At 42.9% G+C, this 27076-nt stretch overlaps 1 protein-coding gene across 1 annotated transcript in view; it reads right to left on the minus strand.

Moving 5' to 3' along the window:
• Positions 1-27076, minus strand: part of LOC137288176 (intermembrane lipid transfer protein VPS13D-like) — a 120739-nt gene that overhangs the window by 11383 nt on the left and 82280 nt on the right. Inside the window, exons 54-71 of the mRNA XM_067820611.1 lie at positions 26203-26382; positions 25835-26001; positions 25149-25202; positions 23761-23904; positions 21102-21246; positions 20437-20606; positions 20216-20339; positions 20015-20087; positions 19698-19854; positions 19318-19390; positions 18964-19182; positions 18633-18705; positions 18277-18455; positions 17756-18016; positions 17460-17606; positions 16984-17117; positions 16657-16838; positions 7900-7973 (exon numbers count right to left, since the gene is read on the minus strand). Of these exons, the coding sequence (XP_067676712.1) occupies positions 7900-7973; positions 16657-16838; positions 16984-17117; positions 17460-17606; positions 17756-18016; positions 18277-18455; positions 18633-18705; positions 18964-19182; positions 19318-19390; positions 19698-19854; positions 20015-20087; positions 20216-20339; positions 20437-20606; positions 21102-21246; positions 23761-23904; positions 25149-25202; positions 25835-26001; positions 26203-26382 (2556 nt within the window). The remainder of the gene's footprint in view (positions 1-7899; positions 7974-16656; positions 16839-16983; positions 17118-17459; positions 17607-17755; positions 18017-18276; positions 18456-18632; positions 18706-18963; positions 19183-19317; positions 19391-19697; positions 19855-20014; positions 20088-20215; positions 20340-20436; positions 20607-21101; positions 21247-23760; positions 23905-25148; positions 25203-25834; positions 26002-26202; positions 26383-27076) is intronic.

Raw genomic sequence — 27076 nt, forward strand, 5'->3', positions numbered from 1 at the left:
GTTCACAAGATAATAATCTGAGCCCTTAGCCTGTTTGTCTTCATAGCCAGCTTGGGCAATCAGCTAAGCTGTATACTTTAACACATTACATGATTTATGGTCTCTCCACATTCAACTGTCAGACGGATAACATTCCATGTGGATTCTATTGTGAGATCTTTGGATTGCATTCTAAGGTAATTTGGATATTTTATTTACTGATCGTTCATGTAATACCATATGGATATAATTGGTACTTGCATCAGTGTGTGTTAGTCTCAAATGCACACAGACTGTGAATTTGGTGTTCTTATTGGTGTAAATAGCCCAATAAATACTTTACATTCCTTATAATGTAATCTTGTTTGTGACACAGTTAAAGTGGTAGGATATAAAGGCAAGGCTAGCCATGTAAGCATGCGATAAATGGATAAACAGAAGCGCTGATTTGTAAGCATGAATGAATGAATGAATGAATGAATAAGATCTTATCTTGCATTGGTTTATATCTTGCCCAGTTACAGCCATATTTATGTGTTTGATTACAATATCATTGCTGATGCTTCTTTATTGTGTATGTTCATTATTAGCATGTCTGTACATATTATCATTTTCTATACAGACAGGCATTTGTTACAGCAGCGCCCCCAGTTGTAAATAAACCTAAGCCCTCAGACCTGATAGGTTTCTATATTATTTTTAACATGTTCGTAACACATATCAAACACAAGAAAAAAAATGGTGATTTACAAAAATTTACAAAATTTAAATGTCATCTTTACAAACATTTACAACGATTGTAAAGGTGATGTTTACAAGGCTTGTAAACTTTTGTAAATTTAGGAAGGATTTTACCACTACTTCTTTCAATTTTTCCATTTCTCAAGAATCCCCATGACTCTGTATACTTACTAATTTATTTGTTTTTTTTGTTCTGTTAGAGTTCTTACTGTTGATATGCATAATAGATCTTGCATGTGACATATTTATTCATGAAAACTGAATGGAATAATGGAAAGGAATAAGCCATAATTTGTATAGTCCATTTGTGCTTTATATCAATGCAACTGCATCTGGTGCATGAAAACATGACAGTTGATGTGTACGGCCAGCATTGATCTATATACCAAGTACTTGTGACTGTTAAAACAGATGTCTTGCCTTTGTTCGAGATCATCATCCCAAGCTCATTCCGGTGATTTTACCACTCTACTCCGTGGGAACTATATGCATTCTCTAAATAACACCTGTCACTAGACCTTTTATGTTGGTGCTCATTAACGGTGTTATGCAATTGGCGTATTCAAGAAATCTCATAAACATGTCAATAGATAATTGGTTGTGATGTCAGTACATGTGGATTGAGCAAATACTCAAATGAATTAATACAAATCATTGTGTAACGAGATTTATATAATCATTTACAAGAAGTATGTTACAGAATATTTAAATGGTGCGTGCCGGTCTATCATTTGTTTGTTTATGTTCGGCGTACATAATTTTTTAATTTATCATTCATACATAAAACATAACTTACATAACTGTACACTCTGTTTTGCATTTGGTAACTTTTGCAAATATAAAAAATTCTTAAAGTGCTACACAATCATACATCATCAGTGTCAACAGTGATAGTTCACTTTATACACAACTGACTCAACAAGATGGGAAAAAAATTTTCCATACTCTGTCATGGTCTTCCTTTCTGCTTGAAGATGATTTTGTCTTAAGTCTATGGTTACTTTGGTGAGCATCCACAATTTTACCATCAAGACACCAAAAATAATTATCTTACCAATAACATTCTCATAAATGCTCTATATTAATACAATTAGTTTGTATGTGTAGAATGCACTTTACAAAGGTAAATAAACCAAAGCTCTAATACAAGATTATCATGTGACAAACCACGAGGTTAAGTCTTCAATCATGTTTAGTATCAAATCTAAAAGAAGAAGTGACGAAGAGGTAGGCAGATCTTAAGATGGACAGATTATTAAGATCAGATAATTCACTATTTCCATATAAGATTGTCTTCAAGCTTTACCCATGTTTGTATTCAAATTTATATACATATGTGACAAAACATTCTGCATTTAAATTTTGTATTGTATGTTGTATGGTACCGGTGTCAATATAAACTGTAAAGCTGTTCACAATCCCATTTCATTTTTTTTTCAATAAAAAACAAACACAATAATTAAGCACAAAAAATGAGATGTGTAAATCATTCCCTCTGCTGGTGATGGCTGTGTGGGATTAGTTAAAACCCAGTCGAGCATGCCTTATAATCCTCTTACTCTTGAAATAAACAACTTCTGTCCAAAGAGAATATCACTAGTGGGATTATTTGGCTGATTTGAGTTAGTATTTTGATAACGCTTAGTCTTGATGAACAATAGTCTATTTCAACAACATGGTCAATTGGTAAAATTCATATTAAAGTGACATACCGTTATTTACATGTTTCACAAACCGTTGTGTACACGTGCACTGTCCATTGTATTTCTTGGTTGGAGAAGTTACAGAGAGGAAGAGTAACTCAAAGTAATTTGATGACCTTTTGAGATCTAAATACATATATGAACACCCGATGGGAAAATGCAGTTGATCATTGCACACCAACATACGGACATTTTTGCTGTTGTGAATTTGAGACTTTACATCTACAAAGCCGTTCAGAATGTCTGTCAGCGATATTTCTTCAGAGGGCACATTCAGCTCAGGTGAGTATATTGCAGATGACGCAAGTATATTATTTGTAAAATCAGTAAGGCAATCCTGATGCCACATGTTCCTTCAGCAGCATTGTTGTTGAGAAATCTTACACTCAAGACTACCATATCATTTAGCAGGGAGCTCAATACACAGAGTCGTAGAGTATCCCTGCCATTCAGTAAGTGTTTAGTAGATATGAGAACAACAGCCCGACTAATTGGCTGATCAAAGGTTTACTACATGTCATAAATATCCTTCCTGGGACTTAATCAGGCTATGGGGGTGGAATATATTCCCCAGGTAACACACCAGCTGTTTTTTGTGGTTGAGCTGAAGGATTACCTGTTGCATGTAATTTCAATTATAATCTATAATTAGTATAAGACTGATTTTGGACGTATTCTTACAGACGTAAAACGTTCTGTTTTATGTTTTAAGACATAAGTTTCATCAAAAACAACAATGACGGAGCAATACAGACTAATCCCAGTATTCATGCATATACGTATTTCGGGTTCCAATATCACACGTCATTATATGGATGGAATAGTGACCTTAATAGATATATCCTTTTCAAAATCGCTGAGGCATTTCAAAATCAAATTTAACACAAATACATTTTAAAAACTAAATTGATTGTTTATCTCTTTGTAAATGTTTGTAACGTTTTCAGACAGGAATTTCTTATACGATGTTGTATTAGCAGTAATTCGACCGTTTGAATCGGTTGCATGTGTTTGGTGACGACTTCTTATTATAATTCTGTAATCACTCTATAATATACGTCAGTTTTATTGAAACATAAAGTTTCTGTCAGGTTATTGTATCTTGTTTGTTGCAGTGGCTATGACAAGATGTTGGCAGACAAAAAAGGAAAGTGTCTCAAGAAAGAAAAACAACCAAAACAAACACAGTGATGTCATGAGAAAATGTTCCAGAAAAACTACAGTAAGTAAACATGAAAAAAAATTTAACTAGCTTTCAGGAATCAAGAATTAGATGAAACTGTTTTAAGAGGATGCACTATGTAACTTAGCTTGTAGCTTAGCTTAGCAAGGGATTAGGCCTTGTTATGTGTTGAGGCTTTGTTCAAGGCTGGGAGATACAGTAACAATCACCCCACAGTATTAATCCTAGTCTGTCGTACAAACCCTGAAGTATATATATCCAAGAAAGCCCACGCAAGTCTAGAAAATGTGGCAAGTCTAGATTTCCTTAGCTTCAGAAAATGAAGAAAGTCTCAGGGCTCCATTTCATTATTTTTTTCACTATGAACGTTTTTCAGTAAAATATGTTCATTTCATAGACTAGCTAGTAGTCTATATTAATCCGTGTGATCTTTCAAAGGAGAAAAAAGGTTGTACCATACAACACCTGTGTTCTAATGCACTAAATACACAAATATCAATAATACTTGCTATGAGATTATGAGAATAACCATTGATTCTATTTTCACATTGGTTTACCATTCACTTAATGCAAGTATAATCATATTGACTGTTTTCTTCAGAAATCGAGTCGAAGGGATGTGACAGGCAGACCTCCCGAGCCATAAGAAAGCAAAATATGAACCAGTATTAAAGAATGCACAACTACAATGCTACCCCATTGTTTTTTATTGTATATTTGATAATAATGTGTAACATGTTTTCCGTAAATTTGTAAATGGAATGTTTTTGTATGAAATTTAATCTTCCTCTTTCTTGTTGTAATCTGTAATAAACATCTAGTGTAAGCTTGACACTGTCTATTTGTTTTGGGGTAATTTCATTCGCATGAAAGACATTAGCACTATAAAAGTGAAACAAATTCCGCATTATAGAATACCATTTCCATCAACACTGCAGTATTGACCACGGAGCACTATCAAGCGAACATCAAATTTATTTCAATGTTATGATACGCTAAATTCCTTGTTCATGCGTCATGAAACAAATTCAGCACATTACAACTTTCACCACCTAAACAACCCACTCCTCGGCGCATTATCGCGATGATGACACTGCAACATGTCAAACCAGCCTACAACTCAGCAGAAACAATTGCAAAATGTTTTTTTATCCAATTTTGTATCCAAGAAAGATGCTGTAGAGTTGTGGGGGAAATGGAAGCAGTGTGACTCGCCACACCTCAAATATGGTTCCTATGCCATATGAATAAAATGACAATGCACAACGCCGAACGAAGGCCATTCTGTGTATTTTACAGGCACAAGGCGGATAAGAACTTACTAGTATTGATCACGAGATAAAAAAACCCCAAAACATATGAAATATCAACATGTCAAATATTCCACCACTATAAGTAATAGTACTAGTAACATATATTCCATTATATCAGTTCTACTGTTTGTAAGAAAATCAATAAAATTACAAGCGTACAATCGCGATTCAGAAGTGCAATATGTTGTACCAGGGAGCCTATATAGATCATTGTAGAGTATCCCTTGTTGTACTTGGACGTTCGTCCCTCGTAGCGAAGCCCGCGGGAAACCAAACCCAGTCATAGCTGGTGGATGTGCACTCAAGTGTAACGACGGCAACCGATTGTCTGCTTCATTTGCTGATACGCCGAGCGCTCATAAGGTGGGACCCATAGTGTGTTCAGAAAGATGTATTTGATGGGCATTTTAGAAGTATGTCGAGTCACAAGAAAGTAAGATTCTTTATGGATAACAACTTTTTGTATTGTATATGATGCGTCGTTTCAGTATGGATTGATATACCGTTGTCAAACAAAATCATATACACTATGTTGTTATCCATAAAGAATGCATGTAGAGATGTTGGGTTTTGTAAATCTCTGAATTTGCGTTCGATCCAATCAAAAATCATCTCAGTAGAGATGGTGAACTACTGGAAACTGTCATTCGTCCAAGTACAAAGCAGGACTTGAAACTGACAAGCGTTTGTACCAGTTTCCGTGAGATCCAGTCATCCATGAAAAACAGATGTAGTTTGTTTGCAACCCAGAGACATAAAAAACATGTAATATGTACAAGTATCACACCTGCTTTATTGCATAATGTGGCTGAGACAGGACTCGGGTGCATGAGTCATCAATCAATTTATTTTGTTTATGGCGTATAGCCTGATAGGTGTTAAGTTTAAATGACATGTGGTCAATGATTGAAGCTGTGTATTGCATATTGTCTTTAGCAGACAGGCAGCCATACATATAGGTGTCAATAAACCAGACATTAAGCTTTCTCTGTGATAGAGGCTGCTTCTTACAATCAACATGTTTTTTTATGTAACGAGTAGATTATTTACTTGTTTGTGTACACAACCAAGATTAGACTACTGCTCACGACCTCATACTCCGGGCATGCATACTGTTTCAAGCTCCGCGAACCTATTCACTGCACATGCGTTATGGGCGCAGCGCAGCACAACTGTTGAAACAACTCCTTCCCCCAGCGCTGGGTGAAATTTAGTGAATCGCTTGAACTCCGAATTCGCGGATTTTTTTCCATCGCGTTTTTTTTCCTTTATAGGCTGAATTGGCATTTTCTATGATTTGTTTCGGTAACTGCATACCGAAAGGTATCAGAATCTGCAAAGTTGTGTTTTCCTTTCTTATGTGACCTTTTAGAAACTTTCGTTCCATGAGATAACCGGTCAAAATAATACAACATATCAAAAATGCCCTATGCTCCAGGGTGGGCAGTTCTCTCTGGAGGTCTTGATGTTTCTTTTTCTTTGGGACAGTGTTTGGCCAGCACTATGTTGCACCATGTTCAGTTTATTAATTTGCATCCCCAGTCCAACATGAAATTTATCACCTCGAAAACGTTGGGATGGGTTTTTCGAACAAGTTACTTTAACCTCCCATGCCAACCTCTTACCTGTTATTTGTCCAGGGCACATTTCTGTAATGGAGTTCCATTCCTGAAGGTTGTAGTTTAGTTATGTTAAATATAGCAGTATGTGTTAACTGCAACTAGCCCGTGTACAACAGGTGTAGTCCCACGAAGCCTAAAATTATTCAGTTAGGTACAGTTCACTCGGCTTATTGGACTTCATGCCTCAATGATTTTATGGGATTATGGTGGATTGTTGCTTGGCTGACCACAGAAAGGAACAATCAACAGAAACAACAGAAATCAAATATGATTGTAAAGTATTTCAAAAGGTGACCTATCCCATCTGTATCACTGGTACTATTGGTTAAGGTTGGATCGACCACATGATTCATAGCAACATATACTGTCATGTGTTATGTTATCACAACACAATCTCTATCATTTAGCATATTATCACAGGTGACAAGGTGATATTGTTTATGGTATTGTTATTCACTGTTCCCAAACACAAAATATGTGGGATACTGAGTCAGAATTCTTTTCTAAACAGCTTGCGCATAGTGAAAGAAACACCCATGCATCTTCACTCCACCGAACACGGTGGTAAGAGCATCAGTATCCTACCCCTAACAGAGTGACCACTCTCCACTGAACAGTGGTCTGTCCCACTCTCATTTCACGCCCCAATTACCTCATTAATTATGTCCAGGGGTCAAACTGTAATTAGCCTTTGGGATTTATTAGGTGTGAATTTGAGGCCTTGCGGACCGTTTTACCATCACCCACCAGTTATCTCCCCTTGTGGATTTTTACAAGTTGTAAATGTCTTGTAAACATCATCTTTCCAAGCTTGTAAATGTCTTGTAAACATCATCTTTACAAGAGATTTACAAGCTTGTAAAGGTGCACTTTTTTTCCAGTGAAATGAAAGACATACAGTTATTGCTTATTGATGCAACTATTGTGTAACATATTAGCATATGTACGAATTCCTATGTGTATTTCTGTGTTTATAATATGTGTATGTGTGTATCGCTGGAGCTATTATACTGTACACTGGATTGTTTCAGGGTTGTTTTCGGCGTTCATCTCCAGTAAAACACCGGCCTTTGACGAACAAAACAGTAGTGTCTGTTGTCAATGCTCAACTGAATCCTGCTACAATAACATTAGTTGTAGGATATTTCTGTTCTATCCTTTGTCATGGCAGCGGTTGAATCACTCGCTCATCAGGGCTGGTTGGACTTCCCTCATGGATACAATGTATGAAGCCCATTTCTAGTGTTCCCTGTCTGGATATTCCTGGAATATTGCTAAAAGTAGAATAAAACCATACAGACTCAGTGGGTCTGTCCCTTGTCAATGATTTATGTATGATATGTATGTGGAAACTGTACCTCTGTGTAATGGTTCATGATCTCACTGATGAGGAAGGAACTCGTCTCAAAAGGATGATTCCTCACATACGGATCTGAAACAGTTATAGGGTTGACGTTAGAAATCATCTCAGCAATGTCCCACCATAAAACTGACTGATATACCCTTTTGTTATTCCATGAAACTTAGACAAACCTGTAGAGGTTTCCAATTTGTTGAAGAGAATTTTCCTTGGGGTACACATATGCATTTTCTGCTACTGGAAAATGCCACTTGACAGATGTATCAATGTTTTAATAAAATATTAAACCAGCTAAGCATCCAAGCCCGTATCATCATTCCTTCTGCTGAATAAATCAGTGAACAGAATTGTGGGGAGGTGGGTTGCCCTACCCCAAGGACGATTCTCTTCAAAGAATTGGAAACCTCTACAGGTTTGTCTAATTCTTTCTCATAGAGATTGTCCTTGGGGTACATATATGTATAAACTCAGACTTCCAAAGACCGGAGGCTAGGGAAGAGGGAATTCTGGTAATTATAGTGATAGTAATTACGAAAATTAACTCACACAAAAAATTCTCATCTGTATCAACTGACAATCAACCAAGACTCACTTGGCCAGGGTGGCAGGACACTGTCCACCGGAGAGAACAGTACGGCCAAAATGCGCTCTCTCACGTGAGTGCATATCAAGCTGGTAGTGCTTGATAAACGTGCTAGGCCTGCTCCAAATAGCAGCAGAGGAAATCTCTTCAATGGGCAGTGCCTATGCCAATGCTTGGGAATACTCAGACTAAATCCGCAGAAAAGGGATCTGCAATCCCCCCATCTGAACTCCAGAATGCATAGCAGGACCACCTATTCTCATACTGAATGTTTGTCAGATCACGCCTCAAAGTCAGAATTGTGTCTGCAACTGCCGCAAGAATTCCGCGTGCCTCGAGGCTAGACCTGACAGAGGCCAAGCCACCTACTGAATCCGTGGATTGGGGTGTGGCATGCCGTTCTGAGTGAGAATGTCCAGTCGCAAAGGTAATAGAACAGGAGGCTGAGCCAGAAACCTGAAATTTACCTGAAACCAGCTCTGTGACGGCCAAAGTGGTGCCAGAAGCACAAGCAGCCGAGTTGGCTGGGTGGACAGCTGGGAAAGGACCTTAAGAATCAGGGAAAGTGGTGGAAACACCCACAGAACCTGTCCCATCCAATCCAGCAGGAAGGTGTCGGACACCAACGCCCTCCGGTCCAGTATTCCAGAGCAGGACACGGGTATCTGATACGTCCCACAGGATGCAAACAGATCCACCTGGAAAGATCCATACAACTGGGAGATAACTCTGAATATCTGCCGATCGAGCATCCACTTGTGGGGCTAGGATCCAGCGCGAAAGAACTTCTGCTCGCACGTTCTCCAGCCCAGGGAGATAAACCGGAAGCACCTGACAGTCGTACTTGTTGCACCAGAGGAGGAAATCCCATGTCTCCCGAAAGAGCGCTTGGGACACAGTGCCGCCCTGCTTCAGGATGTAGGTCATGGCCATATGGTTGTCCAACTGAAGACGCACAGCTCTCAGTTCTAAGACATTGATATGAAGACTGGCTTCGGCTTCGGACCAGCGTCCGGATGCCGACAGACTGCCCAGAGCGCCACCCCCAGCCCGTGAGAGACGCATACGTTTGAACTGTAAGAGCTGGTGTTGGGAGCTCCAAAGGGACCCCCTTGGAGAGATTCCCGACATCGGTCCACCACTGAAGGTGAGGAGACAACCACCCAGGAACTGTGAGACACTTCTCCAGATCTTCTGAGTGACCCCACAGACTCGCCAAAGCTTGCTGTATGGGGCGCATCCTCAACCGCGCCTGCCATACCACAGAGACGGTTGACTCCATGTGACCCAAGAGATGAAGCCAAATTCGTACGGGTGCCCGTGGCTGTAAAAGGAAGGAAGAAAACATCTCCCCTACTCTGCTGACAGGGTCGAGCGACAAAGACACCAGACCCTGATGTGTTGTGAACCTTGCCCCGAGAGAGTCCAAGTCCTGGTTGGACACCAGGTCATACCAGGTCACTGCGTGAGTAGAATCTAGACTTCCTGGTTGAGATAGTGCACTGAGCAGCCGGTCATCCAGGTAAGGGTGACAACGTCTTCCTTGCCACCTGGCTAGAGTAGCATGAGTTCTGTAAGCAATACAGACAGAATGTGGGGAGGTGGGTGGCCTTACCCCAAGGAGGACTCTATTCAAAGAATCTGCAACCTCTACAGGTTTGTTCAATTCTTTTTCATAGAGATCCTCCTTGGGGTACTTATAAGCATAAGACAGACTCCAAAAGACTGATCTTAGGGAGAGGCATTCTGTCTGCTCATAAACCTGACATAAGATGATAACCTTTATTACGTTTAACTGAAAGTAACAAGGAATCAAACTTACTTGGTCACGTGACCTTCTATGCCTTGCGGCAGGGGTGCGGACCAGGGCCAGGCTATTACACGGTCTAACCCTACATTTCTATGAGAAAGTTGTAGGGTGCTTATAAAAAATGCCCCCCCCCCACCTTTTTTTTTTCACAAAAAACGGGAGTCGAGACAGGCGACCGATATATCAGGGTCCATTCTCCTGCACTGGCCAAGGTGCTAGGGAAGACCTGAAACAGTCTAGACCGGTAAAGCAAAAAATACCACCACCATAATAGAGCCCACCACCGGGATAAAAGATGGAAAGTATACAGTAAGACACCACCACCAGTCTACTTGTTGCAGCTACAATGTCAAATGATCGTTCGTCAAATGCAAGGGTAGCTCAATCGGCTAGGGCACTCGTGCCCTGCCCACTGGTGAGAACTGACTGGCCAAACCGAGCACGCTCGCTTGACAGTCTGTCTAACTGGTAATGGCGGATGAACGTGCTTGGTCGGCTCCAAATAGCCGAGGAGCAGATCTCCTCAATGGGCAAGGCAGACGTATATGCCTTAGACGTCGCCACAGCCCTAACCGAATGAGCTTTCAAACCCTCAGGGGGCGTACGACCTTTCGAGGTGTATCCCATACAAATGGCAGAGACAAGCCACCTAGATATGGTCTGCTTGTTCGCCGGAAGGCCAGCCTTGCCGCCACCATAACAGCAGAACAATTGATCATTCTTCTGAATGTCTTTTGTTCGTTTGATATAAGCCTTAAGGGTGTTACGGACATCTAAGACGTGAGCACGTCGAAGAGAGGTACCGGGCGGCGAAGGCTGCGTGAAAGCGGGAAGCTCAATAGGCGCCGTAACGTCTCTCTTAGGACGGTAAGTATCTGGCAATCGAATGCTCACTCTGTCTTTGTGAAACACCGTTAATTCAGGGTTGGCGGACATAGCGTGTATGTCGCCTACCCGCCTGCCAGAGGTTACCGCCACAAGAAAAGCGGGTGTCCCTCCATTGGTATTTCTGCAACAGGTAATTTCAAAATTGCCAGTTGTCCGCAATAGAAAACCGAATTATGTATAATGAATTTATAATTTCTTGTCTTCCATGTCAACAGCTGGAGGGACAAAGCCGACAGGTTGTGAAAAAGAGGACCAGACAGCCAATCAAGAACGACTGGCAAGTCCCATGGGGGACTAATCCGCCGGACAGACGGACGGATTCTGTCCACGCCTGCAAGAAAGCGCTGAACTAGAGGGTGCTGCCCCAATAATGCACCATCGACAGGAATGTGGAAGGCAGAGATTGCCGAGGAGTAACCTCTAACTGTAGAAGCGGCCAGACCGGCTTCCAGTTTAGATTGCAGAAACTCCAACACAGATACTAGATCTGCAGAAAAGGGATCGAGAATCCCCCTATCGACACACCAGCGCTCATAACAGGCCCATCTATCCTCTATTGAACGTTCGTCGAATCCCTCCGCGAAGCCAGAATTGTGTCTGCAACTGGTACAGGAATTCCTCTCGCATGGAGGTGACTCCGGACAGCGGCCAAGCCACCCACTGAATCCTGGGATTGGGGTGTGGCGCTCCGTTCTGGGATAGTAAGTCCGGTCGGAAGGGTAATAGTACAGGAGGCTGAGCCAGAAACCTGAGAATTACCGGAAACCCGCTTTGAGCCGACCAAAGCGGTGCTAGAAGCACAAGTAGCCGAGCCGGTTGTGCGGTCAGCTGCAAGAGGACTCTTGAGATCAGAGGAACTGGTGGGAACCCCACAGCACTCTGTCTGTCCAATCGAGCAGAAAGGCGTTGTTGGCTTATCGCTCTCGAATCTGGTATCCTTGAGCAAAACACAGGAATCTGATTCGTCGCAAACAGATCTACCTGGAACGACCCAAACAACTGGGAAATAATCCCGAATATCCCCCAATGCAGCATCCACTTGTGTGGGGCTAGTATACGTCTAGATAGCGCATCTGCGAGGACGTTGTCTATGCCCAGGAGAAAAAAGGGGAGTACCCGAATGTCGAACTGGTCGCACCACAGCAGAAACTGCCACGCCTCCTGAAGGAGGGACGGAGACACTGTGCCGCCTTGCTTCAGGATATACGTCATAGCGGTCTGGTTGTCCATCTCTAGGCGAACCACTTGACCCCGCACTGACTCCACGAAGCTCTCGAACACCCGGCAGACTGCTCTCAATTCCAACACATTGATGTGTAGGGTAACTTCGTCCTCGGCCCAACGGCCCGAGACCGATAGTTCGCCCAGGATGCCCCCCCCCAAGCCTGTGAGGGAGGCGTCCGTCTGAATCGAGAGGGAAGGTGTCGGTGTCTCTAAGGGGATCCCCCTGGACAGATTTCTGACTTCCGTCCACCACTGCAGGTGAGGAATCAACCAAACGGGAGTCTCGAGAACAGTCTCGTAGCTCTCCGAATGGGACCACAACTGGGCTAACGCCTGTTGAATGGGTCGCATCCTCAACCTCACACGCCAGACCACGTCCACTGTAGCCGCCATAGTGCCCAGCAAATGAAGCCAAGTTCTTGCTGTGGCCCTGGGGAACTCGAGAAACTGAAAAACATTTGTCTGAACTTTGATGATGCGGTCTGGGGCTCAGGAAACAATCCCCTGAGCCGTATTGAACCGTGCCCTCAAGAACACCAGATCTTGCGTGGGTGTCAGGTCTGATTTCTTGAGATTGATGATCCAGCCGAGCTTCAACAGGATGTCCATCACATGGTGTGTGGCATCGTGTGATAACAGGAGCCCGAGGGCCCTCAAAAGCCAATCGTCCAGGTACGGATGACAACATCTGCCCTGTGACCTGGCTAGCTGAGCCGGAATCAACATAAGTTTGGTGAACACCCTCGGCGCTGTGGAGATGCCGAAGGGTAGAACTCGAAACTGATAACACTTCCCGTCGAACGAAAACCGAAGGTATTTCTTGAACTCGGAGTGTATCGGAACATGGAGGTAAGTGTCCTTGAGATCGATTGACGTGAGCAAATCCCCAGTCTCCACGGAAGAGATCACTGACCGCAGTGTCTCCATCCTGAAGGACAGAACCTCTATGAACTTGTTCAGCCCCTTGAGATTCAAGATAGGTCTGAACCCTCCGTCCTTCTTGGTTACAAGGAAGTACGTGGAATATAACCCGTCTTCTTGTTGACCTTCCGGAACCACCTCGATGGCAGCCTTGTCCAGTAACGACTGGACCTCGGCCCGGAGGACCGGCATGTGCCGAATCCCTGAGAAGCGTGGAGGGTCTCGCTTCCACTGTGGCATATGGCCATCCCTGACTGTGGACAGGACCCAGGGATTTGAAGTGGCTGCCTGCCATTCCGAAAGGAATAGTGACAGCCTGCCGCCTACAGGGACTTCTGGCGCAAGGCAATGTACCCCCACATTCGGCAGTTCTCCGCCTGCTTGTGTGGGGGACACCAAAGGCTCTGGGCAAATATTTAACGGGAAGCCGGGGCAGGCCTCCCTGTGCCACGAAAAGGCTGCTGTTGCTGCGACTGCTGCAACGCAGGCCCCTTGCCTTTGCCTTTCGCCCTCTTGCTTCGTTTGTGCTGCAGCGGAGCAGTCCAGTTAGCACCTTCCTTCGCCGGCGCCGAAGGGTAAGCTGAAGCAAGAGTGGGAGGCTGTTGGCGAGACGAGGAGGGTTGCTCTAACAAGGGCTTAGAGTCCTTGAAAGTGCTAACAGCCTACGCGGCCTCCCGCACAACCTGTAGTGCCCCAGGGAAGAGGGAAGATCCCAACCTGTAGGGCAGAGCCAGGAGTGCCTGCTGGGTAGCGGGAGAGTACCTGGCTACGGATAGCCATAGCCAACGCAACCCCATGACGGCCTCCATCATCTGGCTAGCACAGCACCTAATGCTGTCCCTTGCCAGATGAGAGTGCACGTCCATAAGCTGCCGGCCCAACACTGCCTACGGAGAGTCATCAGCAGCGCTCCCATGATCCAACAGCTGCCCCTGCAAAGCAGAAAGGTAAGCCGAATGGACAACTAGTCTCAGCTGCTGGGCCGCACACCTACATTGCTCCTCAAAGGAACGATAGACGGACCTCAGCGATGGAGCGGCCGTGGAGAAGGGCGGCAGCCGCCGGCCCTGCCTGGCCGAGGCCAAGGAAGAGGAGGAGGACCCCTCCAGGGTGACCGAGGCGTACACACACTCGTCCACCACCGGTGGTTCGAAGAGCGAATCCTCATCCAGCTGATACCGGCGGCTAATCTCCGGGAGATCAAAGCGGGTACCCGAAAGGAGCGGATTCACTACCTCCCCGACCAGCGATGGGAGCAGGCGCAACCTCGCCTCGGCGACCTTAGTAGGCGCGAACGCCTCCCCGGGGAGCCGAAACTCCAAGGGGTCGGGCTCCGACACAGGAATAGAAACCTGAGGTAAGACTTCGGCAATTTTCTCTCTAACCTGTTTGAGGGACGAACTGAACGAGTACGTGACCTCCGACTCGCACTCCTCCCCAATCCCCTCCCCCTCGATATCCATCTCCTCACGCTCCTCAGACAAGGATCCTTCGCCGTGAAGCGAGCCTGTCGAGGGCGCTACTGAGACGGAACTCGAAGGAGCAGAAAGACTGAGAAGGGCCGAGCCGCTAGGTTCGCCCCTGCCATAGCCCGAACTAGGTCGCTTGGGCAACTGGGGCATGCCCCCCATCGGAGGGTGGCTCGAGAGCCCAGGAAATGGATAGGATGTCGATGCCCCCAGCGGCTGGGCAGCACTAGGCTGCCTGCCCACCGTGGCACTAGGCGCGCTGACCGAGGTCAAGCCGCTGACACCTGGCGTCGTTGCCCCACTTGCCCCACGGGACAAGCTGGGGCCGACTGCCCTAGGCACATCCGCCTGAACGCCCGAAGCACAGGATGGCTGCCCAGAGGGAGGAGCGTTCTCCGAGCCTAAGCCCGGGCCGCGGCCTCCCTCAACTGAACCACCGCCTTAAGTAGGTTGGAATAGAACAAGAAGTCCGCGTGTCTAGACTTTCTGGTCTGAGGGGTAAAACCCGCGCACACATCACAAGACTGATCGTCGTGATGACATTCCACTAGGCACCTTAGACAAACATCATGCAGGTCTTTGGCCAGAATGGGGGATTTGCATGTTGAGCAGGATTTAACTGCAAGGCAACAAATAGCCTCCTAGTGTTGCATAATACACAACAAATGAAACAAGACACGCATGGGTGCAAAGCTAGATAACTAAAACTACCTATGTAGTTAAGGTGAAAGCTAAGTGCCACGACACCATAGTTTACGACATATTTTTATAAAAAATAGTAGTAAATATGGAGATAACATGAATAAAGTACATAAAAGCATAGCTAACACAAGCTTACTTTTTTTAAAAAAGACCGCCATAAAACTAAAAAGTTTTGGCGGGAAAAAAGGTTTGCCTTCCACCATTATGCTAACCACGTGGCTACCAACAGGGACGGCAAAAGTTACAACAGTTTGACAAGTAAACTGTAAAAAATGATTCCTAATGCGCCCGTGCGTCTAATAAAGAAACCATACATACAGTTTGAGCCTCTGAGGTACTCATCTTAGTACTTGTCTTTGTCTTTGGTAAGCAAGAATCTCTGTGAACGCTGAAGCACGCCTGCATAGGCGGGCGACAGAAAAGGAAGTGTTTTGCTGGAGGCTATAGTCTGAAGAGTTACCTGCTCTTGGCTGTCACGGGGCCAGGGGCCCTGTAGGGGTGGTCTCACAAGACAAAAACAATGTTTTTTGTTTTGTATATATTTTATTGAAAAAATATAGTTACAACTGTCGCGAGAATTTAAAGAACATTTAAATGCTTATAAGTACCCCAAGGAGGATCTCTATGAAAAAGAATACATGAATACCCGGACATGAACAAGTTGGTACGAGATGCATAGTTCAACACGTGGAGGCGCAACACGCGCCTAACCCACGAGAAAGGCAGAGCAAATACAAAGTCACAGACAAACAAGTCAACTCCTGGTTTATTAAATGTTCTGTTTTCTCTATTAACGAACGAATAAACCATACATACAGTTGAGGAAGACTCAGTCATCTTCACAGAACGCATAAGTGGAGTTTACGTCCGAACAGCACGGTGACAGCAGAAGGAATGATGATACGGGCTTGGATGCTTACCTGGTTGCTTGTGCATGCGTGGCAGAGGGAAGACTCCACGTGGTGTGGGGCAGTTTAATAAACAAGAAAGACTTTTTGTTCACATTGATACGACTGTCACGTGACATTTTCCGGCAGCAGAAAATGCACATACGTACCCCAAGGACAATCTCTATGAAAAAGAATTTTGGTTATTGCCCAGTACACCTCGATGTACTTCTACACAAACATCTTGAGGTCACACAATAAAGCTACTTACCCAAATCAACTTTGGCATCCTCAAATGCTACAAGTGTGGTAGATTGGGCATGTTTAATGGCCTTAAGGTCAGGGGGAAGTTTGCTGGTGGTCACCATGCTGAGGGTGATGCGACTGACGTTCAGCTTCAGGGCACCAAAGTAGTAACGCTTTGCCTGGATAGAGTTGGCTGCCGACAGCACTCTGAAACAAGAAGCACATTCTTCTGTTTGGTTTAACTATTTCCATAGAGTAATGAGAGCTGTCACTATCATAAATAGATTTCAGGCTAAAATCATTTCATTAGTTAAGTAGCGTAGCTTCTGTTGCTAATGGATACGTCTTTCACCTGTGTGTGTCAAAAGTGTCCTCCAATGTCTGCATGTTGGCATCAGCTTTGTGGTAGCCAAAAAACTCTATTAGTTTCCACAGCAGCATCTCCTCCAAATGAACTGTCATCCTTTTGTTTGATACATATAGGTGCTGGAAGATTGAACAAAATACATAAGCACAAGAACAGACCTATGAATTCACCTGGACAATGCTGGTATATTTAGATAGAGATAGAAAACACTGAGTAGGCCATGTTAAAGTATGTCGTGATTGAGTATTTGGCTTTAACACCTACTTGGTTATGAAAGTGACACTATTATAGAAGGAAAGCCTAAAGTGATACAGGTCACTTTGATATGGAAGATATCAAGAAACAATGATCAAAGGTTTGGACATATGCACTGCTGCTCCTGGCACCAGTAAGAGACATAACTCTGTGCAGTGTATTTCTGAAGTCAAGAATACTGCTAATGCTGCCCTCCATTTGTGTACCTTGAATATTTCGGCATTCCACTTTGTGCTGGGGACTTTGTGAGCTGTGATGTGGAGAGCTGGTGTGTTATCAGGGACATCTTTACGAGACATCGGTGTCACATACATCATCACAGGTCTCTGGGCACCCAGAAACTGATTGTCAATCTGCAAAGAAGTCAGCACGGAACCTCATGGCTATAACTAGAGCAATCTCTCAGTTTAGCTATGCATTCTTGTATCATACTACAGAAGAAGTTGATTTTGTCGGCTCAGAGGCAAATATAACAAATGATGCAGCCCAAGTGGACGTTTACCTGAACTTCCCCCACACTGAGGTCCATGGTCATGAGGTCAACTTTAGAGGTCAGCTCCACAGTGATGTTTGAGAGGGATATGTAGACAAGTTCCTCGGGTACAGAGTTGACAAGAGATACCCCAAGTCCTCCTTTAAGGTTGAAAATGACCTCCATATTCTGGTTGGGAACAAGTTCTGCCTTGGGTGACCCTGGACTCTTCTTGTCTTTCTGAACGTGGTCATAGACCTCCCACTCTCCAACTGTCCGCCTGCTTAGAGTCTGAAGTCAAACCACAGTGACTCAGACACTACTTATAAATATCCGGGTCATACATGTTGAATATAACAGTTCTGAAGTCTGTGCTGTTCTTCAAAGTTGGACTTTTACTACTTTAATTAAACAAAAATGTCCAGGTCTTAACTTCCAACTATCCTGATGAAAACAATACTTATCTTTCATTGGGGTTTTGGGTTTTGTTTTAGAAGCTTTGGGCATATCTTACTAACAGAGAAACTTAGACACCTAGCTATACAACTTACTGCCTGCTGTCTGTCGGAGATCTGCAGCACACGGATAGGTCCCTCCATCGTCACTCTGATGACCAGCACTCCTGAGCCAGGGCGCAGCTTGCTGCGAGATATCTGCATGTGGGATGGGGTTGGGATCGGAGCCCCACTCTCCCCCTGGGACTGCCAGGGCCCTAACACAGCAATCGCACCTGCAGCAATCAACACTTTATACACTAAGTTGGGAGGCAGGATAAACACACTGGTAGACAGATGAGGCAGCATATACTTTGAATGGATGCATTAAAGAAGAAAACATACAACATCTTCAATTTAACTCAATACTTAGGGTCATTTGTTCATCAATTCACACATGGCAGAGCATGTACCATCTTGCAGTCCCCGGACACCATCTATAGACTGGACACACAGGGTCCCAGCACTGCAGCAGAGTCGGCCGTCCTACAACACAAACACCACCATACAGCAGGGATCAGCTGAGGGGAAGGATAAGTGAGGGTGTAGGATGTAATAACATGTAACAGAATAAAAAAAGAAGTACAAAAAATACTTCTAAAGTTCTTGGAAGTGGAATACCACCACTGTAATGTTGTATATGGAACATCCTTAGTGTGTCTCCTAGGACACCCATGATGTATCTTGGAACACCAGCATTACAGACGTACATTGAGAGAAACTGTTGACCTAGGGTACACATACCTCAGTGAACCTCCATGTCTGTGTTGACTTCCTCCTCTCATCTGGCTTCTTCAACACCAGTGGTACACATCTTCCTGGCTGGGGGGCGATGTCCCCAATGTCCAACACCAGGCCTGGGGTTGTTGACTTCTTCTGGGGGTCACGAGGTGACATCGAACCCTCATGTTCCAGCATCCCTGAACTTGTCATGCGCCACAGCTGACTTCTTTTCCCATTCTCCTACACCAAGTAGCATGAGTATACGTGAGACAGTATAATGGAAACATTTTACCCAAGATGCCATTTTAAGTAGAACAACAGGTGATACTATATGAATAGATATCAGTCTGGTATGGAGAGAGTAAACACAATCACCTGTCTCTTGAAGACCAGATTGTTGCTATGAACACAGTCTATGACCAGGTGTGAATCTGGACCTGTCCAGTTCCTGTAATACAAGCATGGTGTCCTCAGTGACAAACTTGTGACACAATAAAGAAAGATTGTTGAGGAACTAAAGATTCAAGGAATAATGTTCAGTATAATTTTATCAGTATAGAAATGTCATTGAAGTGCAATCTGGAGATTAAATTTAGTTTTAAATATGTCTTTTGTTCGATATGACACAGTTTGTGTTCCGTATGTTCTGAGAATCATGGGGCCCTTTAGATCCAAAGATCACCAAAGTTACAGTATGTGAGTCATAGCAGTCATGACTCTCATATTGTTTCTGTTGATTGTTAAGTAAATCTTACATGTCAAAGGTGTTAGTGACTGCCAGATAGAGGAAGTTCTCATAGCACAACTGATGTTCTTCCTCCAGCGTGTTCATGTTGTAGTCAGCAGACTGGCCACCCTGGATCTGTAGTGTCAGGAACGGCTCCATTGTCGGTTCATCCCATGCATAGGACACTGTCAGGGAGATGGAGGCATAACTCACTAAAAACTATGACAATATCTTGATCAACTTGTAAGATTAAAGTTAAACATTGACCTTGCTTCCATGCCATGTGTTTCAGCAGGAACAGTAAAAATATCAAAACTGAAACCATGAAAGTAGATCTCTGCTTACTGCTGGAATGCGGCTTCAGGAGCGTGCGGAACTTGGTTTGGCTCGTGTTTGCTTGGTTGAAATTCACTGGGACCTAGGGAAAAACAAAGTTCGAATAAGAAGGAGGCAAAAAACAAGTAATCAACACTGATTACATGATCCAGTAACAAGCAATACTGAGGACCCATTGTGACACCAGCCACTGAAGCTGACTGTACCTACCTCTGAGAAGTTGTCTAGACGGAATGGTGGTGGCTGGATGTCAGCATCAGCAAACATGATGAAGAATGTCGGTCCCTGAAGTACAACCTCCACCTTCAGCAGCAGGCAATCTCCTTGCCCATCTCTGCAACCCACAGGGAAAGAGAAAGAGATAGAGAGAAAGAGTGAAAATATATGAAAATGAGAATACTTCAATATTGCCAGTAGCATAAGACACACACCTCATGTTGATGTGGAACGAGTTGACCTTGTCGATCCTGAAGCCCCCTGACCAGTTGCAGCCCACTGCATCCAGCATGAGGACACACAACAGCTGGTCCAAATCCTGTCGTGGCCAGTGGAAAGGCAGCTTGCAACTTGGAAGTGCGGTCAAGTACTCCTCAGAGCTCAACTATAATTATAACAAGAAGACACAGTCATCAATATCCCCCGCATTACCTCTAATTTCAGTTAAAGTCAAACTTGTTGCCATGGAAATGCCAAAAATATTTCATTCAGAATTAAAAAACTATCCAAAGGCTCCCATACACCACTAGACCAATCTATGTGTCTAAGTTTGTAGAAGAAATATTTAACGGTTTTAGAGTTCTGCTCGGGAAAAGATAAATGTGCACGAATGGACAGATACACAGACTGATGGGGTGCATTTTAATACCCCTTGCAAAACACGTTGCGGGGGATAATAAAGACAATGAAGATAGTGGCCCCTCCTTCTGACTTCTCAGCTGACATGTTACTGGGTATATACAGCATGACAAACAGCCTGTGAGGGTAGAGTGCTAAACATGTATAATCACTGCCATTAATCTTATTCAACGCATGGACAGAAGCCCTGCTCTTACAGTCTGTCTACTTACCATCAGCAGCAGCAAAAGGTATGTCCTACCTGTTTCTCTGTGTAGAATTTCTGGGCAATGGCCAGAGTCCTCTGTGACTGGTTGTCAATGACATATCTAGGGGCAAATGTTACAATGTTGGTGTCTCTGTAGTTGCCCCGGCCAGGGCTTACTTCAATACCAATGTTGTACACCCTGAAACAATGTGCATGGTGGGAAATGAGGTAACAGGGGTTACCTTGGGTAAACACTCAAAATACTTGCAAGAAATTACACAGGAATATGTTCTTAAAGGAGGTCCCTTTTTCATGAAATGTGTGTTCTTGAGCCTTAGATTCACAGCTTAACCTTGTTCAGTGATATACCACATGTTGTGGGAGGCCTTCATACTCACATCAGGGTGGAAACTATACATCACAGCATCATCAATACAGGACTGATCACAACTAAATGTTTTAGAATACAGGGCCATAGCAGGTACATACCTGTTTAGGAACAATCAAATACGAGTTATACAAAACCCTGGCATCTTAGCTGAGGATCAATACAATGGCAAACACATTGTGACAATTAACATAGGCTTCTCTCTAATGATAACTGTAGAATTCCTGTGATGTTCTCTGTCATTAAGTCCAGGTACCAGTCAAAGACAGGGTAACACAACAGTGATAATATTATTTGGCTGTATCAAAAATAGACTTTCACATTCATATATAAAATAGCGCTAGTATCAACTTGCAGAGCACCTATAAATGTTTAGTTCTAAAAATAAGTATTTCATGCCAGAACTTCCATGCTTTAGACAACCAAAGTAAATGAGTGTTGGCTATTTATCGTTCAAATCATTCACATACTAATAGAACATAAATACAACAAAATTACTAAATGCACAAAAAGCAAATAAGAAAAGGAAAGAACCTGGTAAAATATAAAAAAGAAACTTGTATGACAAAACCAGAATAATATCAAAGTGAGACTTATAGTGCAAAATCAAACTTGAAATTTATCTAAGCTTCTATGAGACATCATCAAACTACTCATTCTCTCATATATGTTCCACAAAGATGTCTTGGGCTACAACTGCAAATCAGTGTTTAAGTGTTGGAAGTTACAATCATGCTACATTTTCTTCATGGAATAATGCCCTCATGTTAGCTTTAACGATAACTGAAGACAACTCAGGACATAATATGCTGTAATTATTTCTGTCAGTGCATGTAGCCCCTTTACTCAGTTAAACATCTCCTGGAAATACTTATGTAGACTGCATCTGAGTGTTTCCAGAACAATCGATGAATAATCCTTTAAGTACAATGCATAACAATCTGAGAAATGCCTGAATATTTGACATAAAGACATATGACATGGATTGAGAACAAGGGTGTGAGAATGTGAGGTGCTGGGCTACATACACTGAGTGTGTAATAATGTTGTACCTGGTGGTTTGAGAGATGGTGTGAGGCAAACAGATGGGGTCACTGTCGGCAGTGAGGAGGAGAGAAACATAGATCAGTACATACAGTAATACCCGAGGTCAGCTCAATTATATGTTTTACAGACACACTTTAAACAACCACACTGCAACTTCATGGCTTTAAGATCCACAGACACGCATGTTGAAACACTCATGTTGGGAGTAGTGTAAATCTAATGGTTGATGACTTGACCAGTACAACAGATCAATCATCAAAAATATTTGGTTAGCATCGTTTATCAAATTTTCCTGATTAAGTTTCTTAATGCACAAACAACGACAACAAAACAAAACATGGAGTGATTTCGGGTTTCCGCACAAAATTGCATTTGTTAATATCCCATCTTCAGAAGATGACTAGAAAGTTGGAACATAAATCTACCGATGTCTTGAAGATAAGTTCAATCCTGACCTGGAATGAGCTTGTAGTGGTCATGAAACGTAACAGAAAAAAACGACCTTGTGAAAAATGTTGCTAATGCAAACAAGTGTCCCAGAATTGTTTGATTATGAGAAAACATGATCGATTGCTTAGTCGTTTAGTTATTGCAACAGACTGCCTCCCAACACCTCAGTCACACATTAAAGAATTATTGTTACTGTCTAACAAGAGACATCAAATGAACATATCCTTGGCAACAAAATATACTACCAAAAATAATTATTGCAATTTAAAGTAAATTTTCAAATCCTTTACCAAAACAAAGAAGAATGTAAAGAAAGAAAATAACAAAGGATACTAAAAGAATATTTAAAAAGAATTTACATAAGAATTTAAAGATGAAGGCACCACAACAAAAAGTACAATAGACATGGAAGAACATGACAACATTCACGCTTTACTGTGCTTAACGTATGTAATATCTTAACTTCCTACATGAATACCACAGCAGCAAAACCTTCACTTCTGATATTAGTCATAGCAATTATGAAAACAAATGTTCTCTTCAGATATAACATGTAACATAGGTTTTACCTAAATGGAAAGCTAGAAATATTGACGAAAAGGAATATTTGATGACATATCTAAAAGTCCTTTAACATCATATTACAGGTACGTATTATTGTTCTAATAAAATATCATATCAAAGGTCAATAGAAACATATGCAAAAGAAAAGCTAGCCATTCCCAAGAGCACAGAGAAGTATTAATGCTACAGAAGGGGAGGTAGTCCTTCATCCCGATGGATGCTTGCCAAGATGGCTGCAAGCAATGTTAGTGACACCAAACTTACTGAATGCTGTTAGGAATGGCTAATAAGAAGCGCTGTCGGGCCTGGGTTTGCAGATCTACTAACCAGTCTGGTCTGTTGCTCTGTCTAGGTACAACATGAAGCTGCCTCATGCCAATCCCTCGCTCCAGGGAGAAACGCTTACACCTTCAGAATGTCAAGAAGTCAGTATTAACCCAACAATATTACTACATGTAACATATGCAACATATGACCACTTCTTGAATGGCAATGTCTATTCCTGTAAATAAACAAGTCAGCACCAGAAGCCAGTGAGGTTTTCATGTGCTGGGGAAGAATGAAAAATGATCCCGGAGAATGAGGCTTGATGATAATAGGCCTGACTCAAAGTGTCTGCCAACACAATCACAAAGTTAGCTCATACTACAAGCATAACGGATTGGAATAGGGATTCTTGAATTCTGACAAGGAATCTTCTCTGGGATGTTTTCAAATAGAACTAAAAATCTCTGTTACATCCTCCTACACCCAATTACCCTGAATGTAAAACTATTCTACTGAAACACCATCACTGTATTAAACAAGAGTCATCGGAAGATGACATATCTCCCCGGCCCCCAAAATATTTAAAATGACAAATCATCTGAATTTTCTTAGACTAAGTTTGAATAGTTTCCAAGGAAATCATGAGTGAATGAGTGAGTGAGTGAGTGAGTGAGTGAGTGAGTTTAGTTTAACGCTGCACTCAGCAATATTCCAGCTATATGGCGACAGTCTGTAAATAATCGAGTCTAGACCAGACAATCCAGTGATCAACAATATGAGCATCGAACTGCGCAATTGGGAACCGATGGTTGTGTCAACCAAGTCAGCGAGTCTGATCACCCGATCCCATTAGTCGCCTCTTAGCATAGTCGCCTTTTATGGCAAGCATGGGTTGCTGAAGGCCTTTTCTACCCCAGGACCTTCACGAGTTAAAGGAAATCATGAAAAATATATATTACATATATCTGTAGACAGCAAAAGGCACCACTTCCAAGATCTGTTTCATATATCTGCCAAGAACTGTTGAAAGATATCAAATACTTTTCGAGTTGTACTCCGAAAAACGAAGCCAATCCCTCCCTTTTGAGACTAAGTCCGAATTGTTTCCATGGAAAATGGGAAAAATAGAAATGCCAAAACTCTGTAAATAGCAAAAGGCACAACTATAGGTTCAGATTATATCTATCAATTTTGGTCTAAAACTATTGAAAGGTTTTTGAGAGAGGTTTTATTAAGTGAGGCTACACAAACCACTGCTTTTACCATAATGTAAGGTGAGCACATATGCCCAGAAAAACATGGAATTATCAAGTAGTCAAATAATCGACACTTGACAGCAAGAAGTATACTTAGAATACTTGCAGCCTGATTGCATCAGTTCTTACCACTGTGGTAGAGCATTCTCGCCATGGACAGATTTGCCAACTCTCATGGTGCACCTGAAATCATACATGACAATGTGTCTTCTAGAATTATACAACTACAAATATTTTGTCAGCATGTGCATTTAAAGAGCAGCAAACTGAAACAGGCAAGCGAGTTTGAGGCAATTCTGCTAAATATCACTATACATGTCTTATTCAGTAGTGAGCCACATATCAGTCATATCAGGGGAAACCTGTGTCATGTAGGTAGAAAGTCTGCAGTGATGCAAGTTAACAACTGCAGCTTCTCCCATACACAATGAGTACACAATATCACAGGATTCTGGAAAGCCTTGGGGGAGGGACACTGCATAGCATGTTACATTGCCTAACATAATAATTCCAGCCATGGCTCCCTGGTAAAGTATCTATGTACAAGAATTCCAGGTGCAGCCCGGTTCCATCAGGTCATCCTAGAGCTACAATGATCCTATACCTTAACACAGACTTGCTACAGTTTTAGGGCTAAAATCACTCTGTGGAACACAGCCCAGTTAGATATAATCTGAAAATAATCTGAAGTAGATATGGAATTTAACACTAAAAGATGATAGTGCCAACTTAATATTCAACAATACCAAAATGATACAGGTGAGACCCTGAATTACTTTTATAGCTGACAATTCAGTTAAAGCACAACAACTCACAGATTGGGCGCCTCTTTGTCTGAGAAGCTGAACAGCAGTGGTGTGACACTCCTGGCCAGTTCATGCTCCTCCAGTTGTCCAGCTGCCTCAGCCCTAGCGCTGTCCTGTCGGAATATCAGAGGCAGACCGGACTTGTTCACCAGCCAGTACGGGGCCTGCAGACTCAGCTGGACATTTACAACAAAAACTCAACCTCTGCACAAGCAACATCTCAACATGGTGTTAAGCTGAAAACTTTATTCTGGCTATATGAACGCGGTTGTTAGACAAGTCTGCATCATAAAATTTTGAGGAATATAAGTTGATTATGATCATGCATGAGTAATAGTGATAAGGGCCATGTATTCCCACACAACATGTTGGCTTACCTGCAGAGATCCTCCTCTCGATGACTTGATCCTGAGGATGAGTTCCAGCAGTCTCTTCTTGTCATCGTAAACTCGCAGCTTCACTCTGTACTTGGTGGTGCTTGGGGGGATGGTCAGTTCCTTGCACTGGGGGAGGTTCTCCACATTGACACCCAGCAATAGATCATGACGCAGGTCAGCCTGGGGTGGGAAGAGACACATGTTGGACATGCTTCACAGGGCAGAGAAAATCGGGGGCACTTTCAGGGTTGGAGGAGACACATGTTGGACATGCTTCATATGGCTGAAACTTATCTGGGACATATTTGGGGATGGAGGAGGAGACACACATCTTGGGCCTATGAGGTGACATGCATGTTCTCTGGTGAACATTCTGAGTCTTAGGCTCACAATGCAAACTCCTGATGTACACATAGAAGCTGTTGTAACTCATGCAATGCCTTATAGATATACTGAAGACTGTACTGTTCAGGACATAACGTAATTTAGGTTCTACCATGCCCAGAATACACAAGATCTAAGCATAGCTCTTTCATATATTGCTGGATATAGCATGAATGTATAAGCAACAATAAATATAACTTTACTGTCTTTCTGGTCAATTGTGTGTGAGTGAGTATGGTTTTATGCCACTTTTAGCAATATTCCAGCAATATCATGACAGGGGACACCAGACACTATTCCCATGTGGAGAATTGAATCTGGGCCTTCGGCATGACAAGTGAATGCATTAAACACTACACTACCCAACTGTCCCTTCTCGTCAATAATCCAGACGAGTAGACATAGAATGCATGAATAAGTTGTAATACTTCCAGAGAACAGCATAAGGGTAAGGCCCCCCAACGTTTAAACTCTGAAGAGCACTTTGCTA

This window comes from Haliotis asinina, chromosome 6 (genome assembly GCF_037392515.1).
Source record: "Haliotis asinina isolate JCU_RB_2024 chromosome 6, JCU_Hal_asi_v2, whole genome shotgun sequence".
NCBI lineage: Eukaryota > Metazoa > Mollusca > Gastropoda > Lepetellida > Haliotidae > Haliotis > Haliotis asinina.